The sequence below is a fragment of the Rhea americana genome, unplaced genomic scaffold, assembly GCF_003343005.1.
Source record: "Rhea americana isolate MKP2758 unplaced genomic scaffold, rheAme1 scaffold_129, whole genome shotgun sequence".
Classification (NCBI taxonomy): domain Eukaryota; kingdom Metazoa; phylum Chordata; class Aves; order Rheiformes; family Rheidae; genus Rhea; species Rhea americana.
Window position 1 is genome coordinate 2,108 of NW_028185361.1, and position 17,348 is coordinate 19,455.

At 37.3% G+C, this 17,348-nt stretch overlaps 1 protein-coding gene across 2 annotated transcripts in view; it reads right to left on the reverse strand.

Moving 5' to 3' along the window:
- Nucleotides 1–2,179: 2,179 nt before the first annotated feature.
- The window catches only part of FOCAD (focadhesin), a 94,315-nt gene continuing 79,146 nt past the window's right edge, over nt 2,180–17,348 (reverse strand). For both annotated transcript variants that reach the window (XM_085326213.1, XM_085326212.1), the window contains 7 exons: nt 14,585–14,677; nt 12,859–12,947; nt 10,771–10,812; nt 8,478–8,586; nt 6,496–6,612; nt 4,180–4,418; nt 2,180–2,461 (listed from right to left, as the gene is read on the reverse strand). In XM_085326213.1, coding sequence (XP_085182339.1) covers nt 2,368–2,461; nt 4,180–4,418; nt 6,496–6,612; nt 8,478–8,586; nt 10,771–10,812; nt 12,859–12,947; nt 14,585–14,677 — 783 coding nt within the window. In that variant the 3' untranslated portion in view covers nt 2,180–2,367. The remainder of the gene's footprint in view (nt 2,462–4,179; nt 4,419–6,495; nt 6,613–8,477; nt 8,587–10,770; nt 10,813–12,858; nt 12,948–14,584; nt 14,678–17,348) is intronic.

Sequence of the window (17,348 nt, forward strand, 5' to 3'; positions counted from 1 at the left end):
AAATTTATTGATAAACTAGAACATCTACTGAACAAAAGTACGGGAATGCATATGTATGCCTGCATATGCATGTGTACGTATGCTGTCAGGGCAGAAAGAGGCGGTGGGCAGAGAAAACGGGAATTAAAGGTTTCTTTTCCACTAGATGGCAGCATGATACAAGATACTGCCTCTGATAATTTGGCAAATCAGAGCAGTCAGAAATCTCTTCTAAATTACAGCAGAATGATGAATTTGTACTAGGAGACTTATGAGCTCTCCTGGAWTTCTTTTAAACATAAGTAACCTTAGAGCAGACCCATGAGGGGAAATTATTATTGCTGGCATTTAGAAAAGACAGAACTTCCTCCCTCCTCCATTTGTACAGTGTGATATACCTACTCTCAAAAAACTCCCAACCTATTCTAACAGCAAGTTGAGCATGGATAAAACATAAGGTAAATGTAATGCTTATGTCCCACAGTCTGCTGTGCCTATTGTAACTACATGCAAAGACTGAAAGGGTACTTCCTTTAGAGAAAATGGTAGTTCAGAAGTTGAGACATGCCAAACTCATACAAATAGTCTGCAACATTTGCAGCTTTAAATTACCTCTTTGCTCATGAGGCAGAGTGCTCACACTACACACCAACTTGAGAACTGCTKTTTAAAAACATTTTTATTATGCTCAACATAAGAAATTCTTTATTACTTCTTTTCTTGCTTACCATTGCTTCATATTCTTCTGTCTGCCTCCTGCTCTAAGGGGAGTCTAGTCTGGCTTTTCTGGGGGGTTTTAATCTCCAGCTAATAGGTCACACAAACAAGTAGCAACAGGTACAACAAAATGATGCAGCTGACACAGCTACTTGTGCATCATGTACCTTATTCTGTGCTAGCTAAGGGACAATGTGAATCCTGACTAAGCTTTCCAAGTTCACAGCCCTATGATGTGCAGCTAAAGATCACTGCAGAAGGGGAAGGCACAAGCAAACTGGAATTATTGGTCTGTTTCCTTTGAAAAGAGAAGAACTGGGTAGAAAAATACTGTAAATTAAAGAAAAACCTATGCACCCACACAGAGGCATRCAAGATAATGAAGATCCTTCCCTACTTTAAAAGACAAATAGCTACCACAGAAGTGATCCACCGCTGTGGTCCCATGTTCATGGTTTGACTGTTCACTAGCAACTGATATATACCAAGTGTTATGCAGATTATTCACGGCTTGCCAATGCCAGCAATTGTGTGAAGCCCTTCAATAATTTCTTGCCCTCCGGGAGGGCTGATCATGCCTTGGGGCATTTGAGGAATAACTGCACTTTGTGAAATTAAATATATTTGCTTTCCTGAGTATTCAACATGCCATCCACAGCTGTTAAATTAACCATCTGGATGCCCAGATAAAAGAGCCATGCAGCCATGCAAGGCAGTCGATCCTGGGCTTGGGCTGCATCACATGCACATGCATATTCTTGTAATGGGCTCTAAAGCAGCAGCAGCTAGGCTGCATTRAGCATCTTGGCAACCATTGAAAAGCATCAAGGAGACACATTCAGAAGCATTTTTCATTAATGAACATGTGCGGACAAAATGAACAGCTCTCCTCCTAGAATTGGTGGTATACTCCCACTGCCTGTGAACAAGACTGTGTGACTCTCTTACACATGACCAATGTTTCTTCTTGTGGGCTAGCTGGGAGCAGTTGTGGTCGTTATTTCCTTATACCTTGCACTAGGGACTGCACGGAAGAGGTAGTGCATATGTATATACCTAAATAAGTAAAATTAACTCAGAAGAGTCAGTAGAGCCAGAGAAACAGACGTGAGTAGTATCATGAAATTCAGCCATGATGAAGACGCAGCCGTGGCTTGGCTGGGTCAGGGGTAGCTCTGCAGAGCAGCACAGGGCCAGCATCAGTGGGTGGCACCAGGCAGCAGCCCCCAGGGCTGTGTGTGCAGGCTGGCCCGAGTAGGGAAGGGGGGGTCCCTCCCTTCTCCTCAGTACTCCAGGACCCTTCTGGGTACCACCTCTGCCCATGGCCAGCATGAGGAGGTGCCATCGAGTGGGAGGCAACAGCAAAGTAGGCTCAGGCTAGAGATGAGGAGAATCTTTTCCTTCCACTGAGGACATCCTGGTAGCAGAATCAGGCACCCTTGGAGGATGTCCAGCCCTGACGGGGTAAAGCCCTGTGCAACCTGATCTGCTTTGTGCAGGGGTGTGGACCTTCCAAGGTCCCTACCAGCCCACAAAAGCCTCTGGCTTTACAGTAAGTGCTTAGGAATAGGCTGTCTCCTCATGTTTACAATCCTCTGAAGAATTTAGGGGTGAAAGTATTAACTATTAAAGTGGAGCTGAAAATAAATTATCATCACTAATGAAATAAACTCACTTGTACTCCAGACTGGTGTCAAAGCAGCAGTCTTCCAGCGCATCTAGGGACTTCATTAGAAGTAAGTTCATCTGTTGACCAGATACATCACTACAAAGAAAACAAACAAAAAAAMCCCCAAATCCTCCAAACCAGCTCTGTTCTTTAAACAATATATGCTATCAGGTCTCCCGGTAAGACTGAACGTGACACTAAATACAGTTCTTTACTTTTTATAACACCTTCTCACAATGATCTGTAGGCAGCAACTGTATGACTTGTCGTGTGATATAYTCATACAAACATATTACAGATGAATAAACAAATAATACAAAGTGTATTATATTCAGACCCTAACTGCCCCCCCAATATCATTAAAACATCCTCAAAGAAACTCGCAATTTTTACAACATACATGACAGCTGAATGAAACTATATTTCCAAGCGCTGGAGAAAATCTCAGCTGGATTATAACTGTTTATAAACTGAAAATTCATGACTGTTTTAGATATTAGAYTCCAGAAGTCTTTCTTCACCGCTTTGTCTGTGGAAGCCTTTATATCTCCTTCCAAAAATGCCACAGGAATCCCCTGTTACAAAAACATSTTCACAGTTTCATAATGTACATGACATCTTTAAGGTAAATTATCTGTGTTATTTGATATTAACTACAAATACATCTTGTTAAGTTTTACTGTTGGTGCATGTCAACATTTAGGAGAATATCTGAGATTGAGCTTTGAAATTTTKCAGGGCAGTGGAAGAGTAAAATCTGATTTGTTTTAGTCCATGCAAAATTTTTAGATAAGCGCCACATTATTAATCTCAATTCCCTCCTGACCCCTCCTAAAAAGCCTTCCAGGTTCACGTACTTCAAAACGCCAAGATCTAATGCCATTCTCTCCAAAGCTTTTTAGTGCTTGTCTATAGCTTAGTTATCACTATTGACCAATTATCCAGAGACAGTGCATCCCCAAACCATGCTGCTGAGTTGAATACAGCAATGCATCAAGACAGCAAAGCATGAATATTACAACAGATGAATGCAGCACAGTGTTTTAACAAAGCCRGATGCTTTAGAAACCTTAGTTTCACAGAGCAAATTAACAGTTGATTGTCAGATGTGTTTGAAATTCTTGCTCGTGTAGCAGTTATGCATGTATTAAAGATATACAGGCAGACACAATCCCAAATAGTCAATGGATTAGAGATATATAAAATCAAATCTCTCTCTCACTTTCTTTGAATAATCTGAAATTTGAGACCATAATCCTGGATTGAGGTCAATCTTCTGGAAAGGAGGCATTTTCTACCAACTTTAGAACATCCCTTTGCTGCCAACACAGCAGTAACAACACACGTTATAAACAACCCATTATACTGTTTGCCTTGTACATTACGCATATAAAGATGCAGCTGCATCATGCAAGTGGACACTACTTTGTGTACAGAACATGTTTAGAAAAGAACCAGTGAGAATTAGGAATTATTTTACAAAAAAGTCTCCCAGGGCAGCTAACATCCTTAGAAGTGTTACKTGTGTGTCTCATTCCATTAAGTGATTTGCACAAGTAGTTTAGGATACTATAAAAATTAATCATTCATCCTGAAGGAATGGCAAAATATTTAGAGAATAACGTTCAGCAAAGTGCAGAAGAGGGAAAAAAAGATTATGACAATAAATGAGGACACCCTTTAAGGAGCATTGCAAAACCCCTCAAGAATGACTATGACTTGTATATACTTAGCTCCTCAGAACTTAAATGCCACATGCAGGGAAAAAAGGAAGAAGTTACCTGCACACCTGTATTACCTASAGCAATCCCTACCTGACTTTTTCTTCACATAAACGTGAGATAAACATTCCCAAAGCGAGGCCCATATGAACTTGAACAGCTTGAGACTCATCAGCATTTGGTTTCCCAGGTAACCTGGCAGTCAGCATATTCAGGACTTCCTCAACCTTCTCCTTGCATGATACAATGAAAATTGGCACCAGGAGAGACAAAGCAGTGGCTGCGCAGGAACGAGCTATAGCACTGGCGGTATTTTCACCAGAATAGGATTTCTGGAATAAAATATAAAAGATTTTTTTTATTTTTCTCTTGAGTGAGGAGGATAAAATGCCCTTCCAACTAAAAATATTCTGTATTTTAGGAGTTTAATAAATATGTATAAAGCCCAGCGGTTTTGCCATTTGGCAACAAACAATACTTCATAGCATTGCCCATGGCATCTTTTCTGTTTGTCTTACCTTGAAAACAGTTTAAAATTATAGTAATTGAGAACACAATCTTTAAGTAGAAGTAAGATTGATTATGGAATTGCAAACAAAGGATAAGACAAAAGGAAACTGGAATTTAATTGCTAGACTGCACATATCTTGCTCTATTTCAGTGTTCAGCTTCCCTGCAAAAATACTCAGGAGTGTGCTCAGAAGCCTAAATAAGAAGTGGCTGTGATTTTAAAGTACTTCAGAATCACAGTACACCAAGAATTTACTGAGTTGGAAAAAGCAGAACTTTAAAAGTAYCATGTCTAAGATGACCAAATATCATGAGATCCTCCTGCAAGATTACCAGTGGAAATGCTTTCTGGAAGGAAGATTCCTTACAAAGATTTTATATTCCTTTCCTTTTTAAAAGCTAAAATCCAGAGAGCTGCATCTATTTATAAAGCAATGGCCTGATTACATGTAATAGTCTCAGATACATGCAGTAATGTCAATGTGCAACCCTGAAAAGAAAAAAATTCCAGTCAGCATGCAAGGCACTCTACAGAAAAACAGTACGTATCATGTGCCCTGGAATGATTTTTTTTTTTCCTTTCAAACAGAGTGGATTTTAGAAATAAAAATACAAGCCATATCACACTGCTCCATCTGAAAAATACCTTTTTAAAACAGTATTTTTATTGGTAGGAGTCTCGCAACAATTCAGCAAAAACTGCTAGTGGCAGCTGATTACACGAACCTCCTCAGTTCCAGCCAGTCCAGCATTTATTTAACACTGCATTAAATTAGTAATCTATATCCTTTAATCAAGGATATAGAAGTCACATGTCACAGCTGATTCAGGTTGATTAGCAATTTTCAGCTTTTTAACACAAACTTTTCATTGACTGGACCAGATGCAGTCACTTTTTATGATCCCCATCTCTTCAAAGCAGAGGGAGAGAGTGAAAGCAGGAGAGCAGGAGAGATAACATTGTACAACTGTGCATCCATCTAGAGTAACCTCATCCATGAGGTATCATAGGGAGTAATTTACTATTCTTCCTTTTCAATGTACAAGAATGTCACAACAGGAGACAGAACAGTAGTTTCATCAGTTTGCCAGCACTCCTCCAGCTAGTTGTCTCAGATTATCCAAGAAAAACCATCAGAACAGTCACAGATACAACAAGGAGTAAACCAAAATTCAGGTTAGAAAACATCATGATGCATTAGCAGACTGGTATGTGGCCTTGTAGAACCCAAACTCCCTCTCTATCCATGACACCATGAATCTCCAACCTGGTAATTCTGACCACAGAATTACCTATAATATTACTACATTAACTATATCGATTTCTTAAGGTTTATATTGAGCTTTCAGTCCATCTCCAGATCCTATTTAAGAACTGCCTGATACTTAAATCTTATACAGCTTGATAATCTCAGGCTAGTTATCAGAATGAAATCACACATGACTTAGTTTCTGCTGGTCCTTTAGTGTTCAAGAGATACTGTAAAAWTAGAGTAACTGTTATATTTTGAGAAAGACAGCATTTCAGGGCCTGCAGGTATGCTTCTCAGAATTGATCAGGAGCTTGATACTGAGAAGAGTCTGTTCACAGTAGAATGTTTTGTTTCACAAATGTATGCAGAAACTTAGGCTTTTTCTTTTTTCATTTACCTCTCATGTGATTTTTAAGTCTTTGGTGATAAAGAAAAAAATTCAATGTAAGACCAGAAATAAGTAGAGAACACATTAGAAGGAAAAAAAGAAAGAATTTTTTAATTCCCCTGCATTATGACAACTAAAGGACAAACAGAACGAAGAAACTCCAGACTAAGCATTCTCAGTATGAAATTCAGACATATTCTCTTGCCTTTAATATCACTTGATTAAATATTTTAGGTGTACTTGTGTTTCTACACATACCTGGTAGAACCATGGAAAGACTCGACCTTTAGGGTGATAGCGGCTATTCACAATACTAAAGAGAGTCTCTGTAACCATAGAAATCCAATGTTTTGTGGGAAGAAAATCAGGTTCAGTCTGTAAGCGACAAACATAAATCAAACTCAATAATCATCTTTTCTTAAATCAGATACTACCTGAACAGAAGCTCTCCAGCTACAATGCATCACCACTCTTTAGCACAGTAAGTAGCATGTTTTACATGACAAATCCTTCCTATAGATACTGTTTTTGATCAAGACAGTATTCAGTGAAAGCAAAAGTAATAGTAGTAAGAAAATCCCACAGTAACAATGTGGAAATAGCCCACAAACAGCCACAACTCCACACTCATACAGCCCAGTGGTAGCACGTTACTGCTTTCATGAATCCTTTCAGCCCAYGCAAAATTCAATATAGTCACAAAAACTGAGTAGGACTATTTGAGTAATATCAGCTTGGCTGTAAAGACAAGAGTCTCCAAGGATCTTGCAGTTAACTACTTTACTATATTGAATCTAGGCTTAGATTCTACTCAGGTAGTTACCATCTACAGGCAGACAAAAGCTCTTGTTTAAAATCAAGACTTCATCTTCCTACACACATTTGTTTAAAGATACGGTCAATAATAAAAGGTATTAGAAAAATATCTCATACATATCCACCCATACACAAAAAAATTCAGGAAGCTCAACTTGTCYTGTGACACAAAAATATAATGCATCCATGTCGTGTATCTAGCAGAAATACTGCTATCTAAAGATGGTACCTTGGACACTCTTGCTAATAGAATACAAGGTCCCTATTACAYTTGTGACTGAAAAGCCCTTTTTCCTTTTCAAAAGGTATAAATCAAACAAATATGAGTGATGGGAGGGGCAAGACAATGCATTTCAGAGATGGAAGGAATGGARTATTTCTTGGTTTAACACCAGGAGGAAAAGAGCAACGAATGAATAGCCAAATTGCCACAAATAAGTAAGTCTCGGATGCCGAGCSAAACAGGGATGAACAAATACTTTCAGCATGGAAATGAGTAATTGTAATGTTTTACAAATGAGAAAGTAACCTCAATTATAAAAAGTTATTTCTCTCACAGGTGTATTTTCCATTTCTCCATAAATTGCTTTAGCTCCATTCTATGAGCCACTCTTCATAATCATATGCTTTGTGTCACACTGTGGAAACTCTTCCACCACTAGCCAGGTCAAAAGCATCTAATTCAAAGTCGCCTTCAAAAAGAGTATGTAAAACTAGCTGAATAAGTTAGTACACCAAAACAAGGAATTTCAGGTCACTAGAAGTTAAAAACATTAATTAAACCAATAAAAGACTCCCAGAGCATTATCCTTCTTTCTTTAGAAGTTTTTATCCCTCTGGGTTCATTAGCAAAAGTTGCACATATCAGTGCACACATTTTACCCAGCCTACAGTAGACAGCTGTTGGGTCTGAGGTTTTCTTTGGCTAAAGGAAAAAGGGTATTTTGGCTTTGGTTTGGTTTGGCTTTGGCTTTCTTTGGTTGGTTTTAGGCTCTCTCATATCCATGCATAGAAAAGTTGGACATTCATGGTCACTGCAACATCAAGATGTGCTCTGTCAATGCTGAAGAAAGAACAGTGGCTCATATACCATCTTAAAACATGCTGCTGTAACTGACTAAAAGATGAGAAAAAGAAGCTAGGCCTCAGTATCCATTGGTCTTTATTASATCTGTCAAGACTGACAATAAATTTAACAGTCATTGGGTTTTTCATAAGGAGGTGCCTACTCTGACTGAAACGACCAAGCTGCTTTTTATGGACCACAAAAGAGCTACCAGATAGCATCCACTGAGCAGCGTGAAATTCGAACTGGAAAGTGTGCAGGACTCCATATGCACTTGCCAGCCCCCTGAGCATTTGGTCTTGTTGCTTCATTATATTCCACTAAGAATACAGAACTTCTTTTTCCAAGATTGACTCACCTCAGGCATCCCTTCAGTATCTGAGGAAAGACTGCTTTCGTACTTGGCTACTGCGACTGCAAGACCAGTTAAGGCTAAGAGAGAGTTTCCTTTCACCACTGGGCTGTCTCTGGACAGAAAAAGGCAAAGGAGAGTCAAGAAGTATAACACAGATGCAGGTAACAAAACATACCTCCGTGCAGGGAAGTGTATGCCACAGCTAATTAACAGAGTCTTTGGCCTAGGAACTTTGTTGGATTGTYTCCTGGCTCAGCAAAAGCATATCATACTTGCTCCTCAGAAATTAGAGAGAGAATGGTGGAGAAAAAAGTGGTTCAGTTTTCTTTTCTCACTTGTCTTCTATAAAATGTCTGATACACACAAGTTGTATATAAACATAAATCTGCTGCCACTACAGAGACTGTGATCTTGTACAGCAAGTGGTATACAGAGAAATGCAGCACTTGATCTTAGATAGTACCAGCTTTACACAGGATAACAACAAAAGCTCTTCAAACAGAGAATGCTAGGCAGGCAAGCTGTGATACTGATATGCTAGTACTAGATAAAAATGCAGCATACCACATTTGCTGGATCAGTCTTGTATTTCTGAAAAAGCTTCCTCAGTTATTACTGTAAATATATACCCGCTGTGGAAATTTAAGCATTTCTTCCTGTCTTCAAAGATTTCCTTTTGATAATGAAAATATTTTCTGAGTTTTTCTTTTGCTTTTATTAATACATAAGGATCTTAATGGAATATCATCGACCTTTCCAATTTGAAACTCTGAAGCTATCTCCTTTCAGATAAGAGATAAAGTCAAACAATTACAATGAGGTGGTGATTTAAGTTCTTTTAAATTTCCCCATATGTGCTTCATTGAATTATTTCCTAATTTATTTATATAATCTTTTTTGCTGTTGATTAGCAACTTTTAAGTGGTTATACTTCACGATGTACCTCAAAACTGAGAGAAACTTCTGAAACTAAAYGCTAATGAAAGACTGATACTGTGATTTAATTAAGGTAAAAACCATCATCCCAGCATCAGGAGGAAAAAGAATAATGTCATATCTCTTACTGAAAATATTAATCAAAATAAATACTGTTTCAACTTTATCATTGTGTCAGACTAGGAAAAAGCCAGAAAACACAAGAAACTAGAGCAAGATCTATGTACAGGAAACCCTTTTGCTGTTACCTAAAGAAAAGTCACCCTTCCTTCCCAAATTATCAAATATTACTCCCTCAGCTAGTTTTGCCAACAAATTTCTACAACTAAAATCATAGCTTTCATTCTGATATCCAGAATGATATATTATTTTGTGTATTATTTTGCCTTCCTATACCTACCTCTTTCTACTACCATACTTAAACACATGCATTTACTGAGTAGCTAAAATATCAGATACCCAAATTTCATGCTTCTTTAGCTGATTCTTCCAGGATGGATAGATAAACAAGGAACCGAAAGAACCAGGAATATTTTCAACACTTGATTAAATGTAATTTAAAAAAGAAAAAAAAGTTCAAATTTTTATACAGTCTTAATATTTGAAATCTCCAGAACCCTGAATTCCCAGCAGCATTTCAAATCAGTGCCCTAATCATTTCAAGATATTACACATGCCATATGAAAACTGGCAATTTCACTATAATTGTCACTGAAGACATCTTTATGATATAAGATTTTATAAGAATTTGTTCTTACGGAGGCTCAGTRTTTCTGCTACTTGTGTGCTCTGGTGTAAGCAGCCAATTTCAGCTTAACAAAGCAGAAGAAACTAGTTGCCAGTGCAAGGTAAAAGGAAATAGTCAAGCTATTCTAGTAGAATTTTAAGGAACGGTTAAGATGCTCTCCTCTGTCTGATACCCATGTGCTAGTTCCAGTATCAAACAAACAAGCTGAGCAATTTCTTAGAACATAAAATTCCATGTCTTTGAGGGCATCTGGGTACAGTGTCTTGTACCCAGTTTTGAAGCGGCAGTACTTCACTATGCACCAGCTAATTTATAGATAAACTATGTAACTTAAAGAAAATGGGATTTGCAATTTAAAAAAAGAACAGGCTGGTAGCACATACGACACTATACAGGCTTTATTTAAAATGCTGGGCATAGACCTTTTTAATGACTGAGCCAGTGGAAAAAAGCTCAATACACAAGCTAGGTAGAGTTCTTTCTTGAACAGCAGTGAGGTAAAATCAAAAAATTAGCAGTCAGTCAGCTRCAAGATATGCTATCTTATATCTTCTGTCATAAAAGAGAAGACAGAAGAATTAATTCTCATCTGTAATAAATGAGTAATCTTACTTTGAAGCACCTTTGATGACATCAGTCAACATATCTCTGACCCTGCAACAAAAACAAAAAGAATGCACACTATATACATTATACCATAGCTGAATTCATGCTATTTCTCCATATGCTTTACATGTGGTCATTCTACATCAATATATATCTCATTCCTCATGCAGCTATTACAAGACTTACCACAAACTAATTACAGGTATTAAAGTGTAAACACAGTCACCTATCATCTCACATTTTTTTCATGTTCCAATGCAAACCACCACTGTTGTCTAAAGTGCTGCTACCTGACTTCACTTTTTGAAAATGCAAGTTCATGCAGTAGCCATAAATCTGGTCAGTGAGCTTTTATACATAGCTTTCCAGATCACTGTATTATGCCTTGGCCTAATAAAATGTTTTACAGAGGACAATCGTAACAATTTACCCACTCTTTATAATACTCCTGAAAAACACTATGGGCATTCAGGCTATTAGGCAGTACAATAACCTGACTGCATTTAAATGAAAGCCATAGGAGTAGTTACAATTTTTTAAATATTGCTGTAGTCAATTTATAATAGGCTACTTGTCTGTATTTATTTGGTTTTGCATTCATACCAAGAGAGAAGCAGARGTGCACTAAAGCTCCTATATTGCCAGGTCTGGGTGATTAAAAGAAGATTCTGTATATCAAAACATRCAATATCATTTAGTAAATCCTAGCTATGACTGTCATCCTACACAAAAAGATATCCTTCAATCACAGTTCCATAGCACATAATAATAAGATTAAAAATGCATGWATCGCAGAACAGAGATCATAAAACAAAGTCCACAAGCCACTCACACTTTAAAAAAATTCAATCAATATTTCCTTTGTAAGCACACTTTTTGCATACAATTTCAAATCTGCCTCCATTGGTAACAGCTTAGCAGGTATCAGTGCAAGACTGCACAGCACTAACACAAGAAAGCATTAATATGAAATCTGTATTAGGTTGTCTACAGTCAGGTTAAATCCAACAAGCAGCACTTAAATGTCTAAAGGGTATTGAAGTTATTTAGAGCCTTGAAGAATGAAATCTTCACATTTTTGAATAGCTTACATTAATAAAATACGGAAATACAAAGTGAAATTCAGGCTATGAGAAATTTACAAGAGCAGTACTGCATCTCCCTCCTATCTGGAAAAATGCTTCCTCCTTATTCCCTATCAAGAAAGGTATCAGGCAGAACAAAACAGAAAATCCYGCTACTAACTACATAAAGAACCTATTCTGTAATACCCATCACTCTGGATCTTCTTATGAAACCATCTAACTCAGGCTTAGTTAGAGCAAAACAACAGACACAACAATCTTGTAWTCCTTCTATGTGGGACTCAGCAGCACCTTTTTGATTAAATTGGGCAAAGATTATTTTGGTTTTGTTTATATTAGTTTTGTTCACTGTACACTTATGGACATGCACAAAACCAGTCATTTATACTGTCCAAAGATATGTTTGATCTCTCTCTTTCTCTTCTCTGTCCCCATGCCCCTGCCATTCCCCCAACTCCCAGTGCACAGGCTAAACCTTGGGAGGCTGTAAAACACACAACTCAGCTAGCTGAAACAGAAGTAGCTGAGGATACTATCATAGAGTCTATTAAATGCTTGATTGAAAACACTATTCTCAGGCTCAGCAGTGCCAACTTACCATATGAAATGAAGTCTCTCCTACTACTACACACATTGTAGCATGGCTYACATTTCTTGTATCAAGCCATTTTCAGTGAGGCAGCTCACTTAGTTTCTACAAGTAAGTTTGGCTCTATGCCTGTGCTTTAATATAATGCAAATCAAACACAACTTCCCTTTCCTTTGTGCTGCTCTCCCTACAAAGTTTCAGACACTGTAGAGCAGAAGGTACCTGTAAGTACAAGCATCCTTACAAACAATTTCTCAGTATCCTCTTTTTCCAGATGAACTTTTTCCAGATATCTGGGTTTTGTCCTTAGTGCTCATACAGACTGTTAAACTCGCAAAACTAAAGCCTTTGAAGTATCCCCTTCATCTGCACCCTTGCTTGCCATTACAAGTGAYGAGCAGCAGACAGGCATTTCCTTACCAGAGCCAAGCTGTAAATTGTTTGTACTGCACCTCTTCAGAATCTTCTTTTCCGTGTTTTAACTGCATCTCTAGCTCTGCCTGTCTCCCCTGCAGAATCACAGCACAAGTCAGGAGAGGATCTTAGACAGACGGTCATCAAGATTGGTTTTCTTCAAGGCACACTYGAGTAACAAATGTAACCTTTCCCTTGAGGCTACTTCATGAGTGAATCTAACTGTTTTTGATACAGCATATTGTTATAATGCAGAATACATTAAATAAAAGAATTTGTTGTTTTTGATTCTGTGCGAGGAAGGCAGATGCAGGTGCCACAGATACTGAGAARTCCCTTCTAGGCCGTGGAAAGGAAAGTCCCCTTGGAAGGTGGAATGAGTACAATTGACAAAGATGATTTAAATGTCCACTACCTAAAATGAATACTGACAGAAAACATCAATTTCCTGATTCATTACTGCAAGCAATACTCATCCTTTCCCTTGTTACGACCTGTCTCCTAGTAACCTGCTGCTACAGTTCTTCCTGTACCTCAAAGGATATGGAATCTGGCCTCTCATAACATGTTACCTGAACATGTTAAGCAGCCTTGCCTTACAGACAGGTTCAGTCTCAAATCTTGAGACAGCTACTGTTCATCTTGGTTGAGTGGTCAGTTGCTGCTCCTTGGAAGGTTATTATACCTTAATTGAAAAATACAGGCTCCTAGCAGTATTTTTCGAATATTGAAAATACAGGTTGTTCATAAAAACCTAAGAACATGAAGGAATCAATCAAACTCCAGTACCACTCAAAAAGTGATTCTGCAAAGTGATTAAAGGAATAGGAATAATATATTGATTAAATTAACTGTGGTTAAGATTGAAAATTACAATTTGAAATTCAGGCAATTGCTTTGTAAAGGGGCTCAGTTCAAAACATCTGCTGATGGACAAGATACAACTTGTTTTGAAAATGTGAGAGAAGTACATGCTTTGCTATAGTGTAAAACAAGGAACAGTGAAAGATTCTGGAATGTGCTCAGCAATCTGACCTCCTCACACTTTGAAAACAGCAGAGTTGTCCTGGAGATATGGAAAAATAACTTTTAGTAACAAAAAGAGAGCCTTCTGGAAAGGTTACCTGTTACAATTTCTTAGATAATTTTTCTGTGTAAAAAACAAATGATGCTACTTTAGTTTACTTTAGTCTACACACCAGGTCAGCTAACCTAATGAAAGAGAGGTTTTAGGACAATTCCTGTATTTCCTACTGTTATATAAGGTGGAAAGTTGAAAGATTAATCCCTCAGAGTATGGAGATTATCACAATGGGATAAGAGAGAAGTTACATTTAATTAACCATTTCTCAACAGTCTTTGTCCACTTTCTGATACTGTCACTAGACCACTTCCATCCATAATAACAAGTTAGAATTCAAGCTAAAACCTCATGGATTAAAGAGTCATCTGCAGCTGGAACAACTGACCTACTGCGATTTGGTACAGGAACAAGGCTGCAAGAATCAGAACTGTAAGCAGAAATTATATCTGTATGACATACATCTCAGATCCTGCTGCCATTAGCTGAAGACTCTCCTTATTTTTTACTTCATTTTCATAAACRTTCTTATTAAAAAACTTTAACTTTTACATAATTGTTGCTTGTATGAATGTTCTTACTTGTAAGAATGAAAATTGATAKAGCTTTAATGAACATCAATGTGTACATTATCATGTAGCTCAAAATTACCTGCAAGACTGCACTGTATGTTCGACTCATAAATCCCAACCAGGACTGTGGCAGCAGTATAGAGCGGTGCCATTCAGAAGGTTGAATGTTAACCTGTGCAACACACCAGAAAGAATAGAAGTGGTTATATTAAGTCTGYTGAAAATAATGTCCATAATAACTTAAAACTACATACATTTTGGCTTGAACTGTATTTTTATTCCCAAAAGAAAAATTTAAAGCTAAAACCAAGGACAATCTACATACTACTGAAGGACTACCTCAGATCTCTCAATRAAATTAACAGGTTAAAAGCTCCACCTTTTGGTCATGAAATTAAAAAACCACTGAAACACCAGTGACTTCTGTTATACAAACACTAATACTCTGGCTAAGAGTTTAATAATCTGATCCTACTAGCATTCAAGACTACCCCCTGCTGTACTGATCAGTTAGAAGAGAGAYTGATACTTTATTTCAATGGATATGTAAAATGTGTTCTTCAAGCTGTGATTTGCTGACAGTATTTTGTTCATGCTCACAGATATTATACACGGCTGTCGGAAATTAAAACTGATACCATGTTCTCCGTTCTGTTTCTTTTTCCAACACACATTACTTCAACTTCATTACCCACATCAACCAGGGTAGGATGCTTCAGGCAGTTCAATAGATTGACTCAACTGATTGATCCCAGAGAGAACAGTGGAGTTATATAAGGCAATAAGCACAATATTTGGTAGCACTGGCGGAGAAAAATGCAAATATAACATTCAAAAGGAGTCAGTATACAAAACTGGAGTATACATAACCACATCCAAGTATAAAATTCAAACTTCCTTATGGAAAGGAATTGTTAAAAAAWAAAGTGGTGGGATGGAACAATTTGAAAAGCTTCTTTTCTAGGAAGTATCAGCATGAACATAACARGAGGAAATGAACACTGCTTTAAGAATAGTATAAAGAAATGTACAATAGCTCTCCCCTTCTACTACCAAATCTCATGAAGATAAAGGTAGCCTCAGCTTCATGACAAAAGAATGACACAAACAACTAAATACGCAATCTGRTATGTGTGCACCATCTCTCCTCAGGAGCCCAAAGTTGCTCTCTTTAATAACTATCACAACAAACAGTAACTGAGACATTTTCAGAGTATGTTGAAAAACAAAGTTAAGTCATCTGGTCTCAATAACAAACTAATTTTCTAACCATTCATAGATTAACAGGATAAATATAGTAACAGATTAAACAAAACTGGAAAATTCAGGCCACAGAAGAATAGTTTTCCCAAACTTCACACTTCTGCATGCTATATATACCTTCCTCCCCAAACTCTATGTTATACAATCTATAAATTAAAATACATTAATTTACAAAAAAAGAGTATTAAAAATCATTTAGTACAGTCCCCTTTTCTAAGATTCTAGTCTTAATTGCTGCAGTATTTTATTAAAATAGGATGGGATTAAAAAAAAGTCCTCATTTTTAAAAAGCTATGTTTTGCAGAACCAGAAACAAAACAAGYTCTATAATTAAAATGATGGCTGCACATTATTATGTCTCATCATATGCTATAACAGACATACAGAATTAATTTTGATTGTTACTGTCCAATTATTTCTACCATCTGTCTCTATCAAAACATTAAAAAATATCATGATAGTCATTGAGACTCCACTAGAAACATGTTATTTCATCTCAGCAGTTTCCAGGGTAATACATTTTTAATAAAGGAAATGAAAACATGCCAGGTTGGAGTGAGATGGAATATACCTCTGTATCCACTGTTTAAGGCCTACACTTTTCATTTTTAAATTAAAAGAACATGCCAGACTGCCAGAGTTACAGAAAAATTCCTCTGTAGCTGTCATCAAACAGTCCAAAGCCTACCAACAGTAATTAATCCTGCCAGGCCTAATCCTGGTTATTATTGCTCCTTTTATTTCATGGAGGCTAGTCACATGGAAAACACTCCAGGCCTTGAGGAATGCAAACCCCTACCCCTCCTTTCTTCACCATGAGTACATCTACTGGCCTACTATTTCTACAGAATAGTTAACCAGGACATATAACTGACTATCCCTCACTGTTATCATCTTCTTAACTCCTCCTGTTCAATTTCATCTTTTCACTGCCCTGCATGGTCTATATAAAGCAGACAATTTTCTTCCTTTATATAGATTTTATAATAAAAACAAGATGACTGTGCTAAAGCTTCAAGATCACTGTTGGGTGTGGGTGTGGGGGTCAGTTGAACTTAAAATAGCTACCCACATGTACTAATAGACCCATGCAAATAAATACAACCTAAAAGACATAAACAATCAAAACAGAGACRATCTACTCCATTCCACGACGATAAAGATACACCCTACAAAAAAACCTCTCATCTCTAAATGCCTCAATAACATTGTTCTTCCTTTTTTTAGCCAAGATTGTATTTATACATCCTGTTGAATCTCTGCTCATCAACTTCTTAAACACAGTTGAGGAGCAGTAAGTCTCCAATCACAATTGTTTTCTTTAAGTTCCCTTAATCATCTGCAGAAACATGAGTCTTCCCTTTTGCCTCCATTCTAAAACTAGTTTAGATTCATGCATTTAAATTAGTCTGGACTCAYAAGAAGTATACCATATCTCCACAAGAGCAAGAGCAGGCCTTCAAATGCTTAAAGAGTGTTCATGTGGGAAAAAGATATCTGTATTGTTGCATGTTAAACATAGCTAGACCATGTGACTAATCAGGAAAATATTAGTAGCACCTTTGCATGTTAAATCTAAA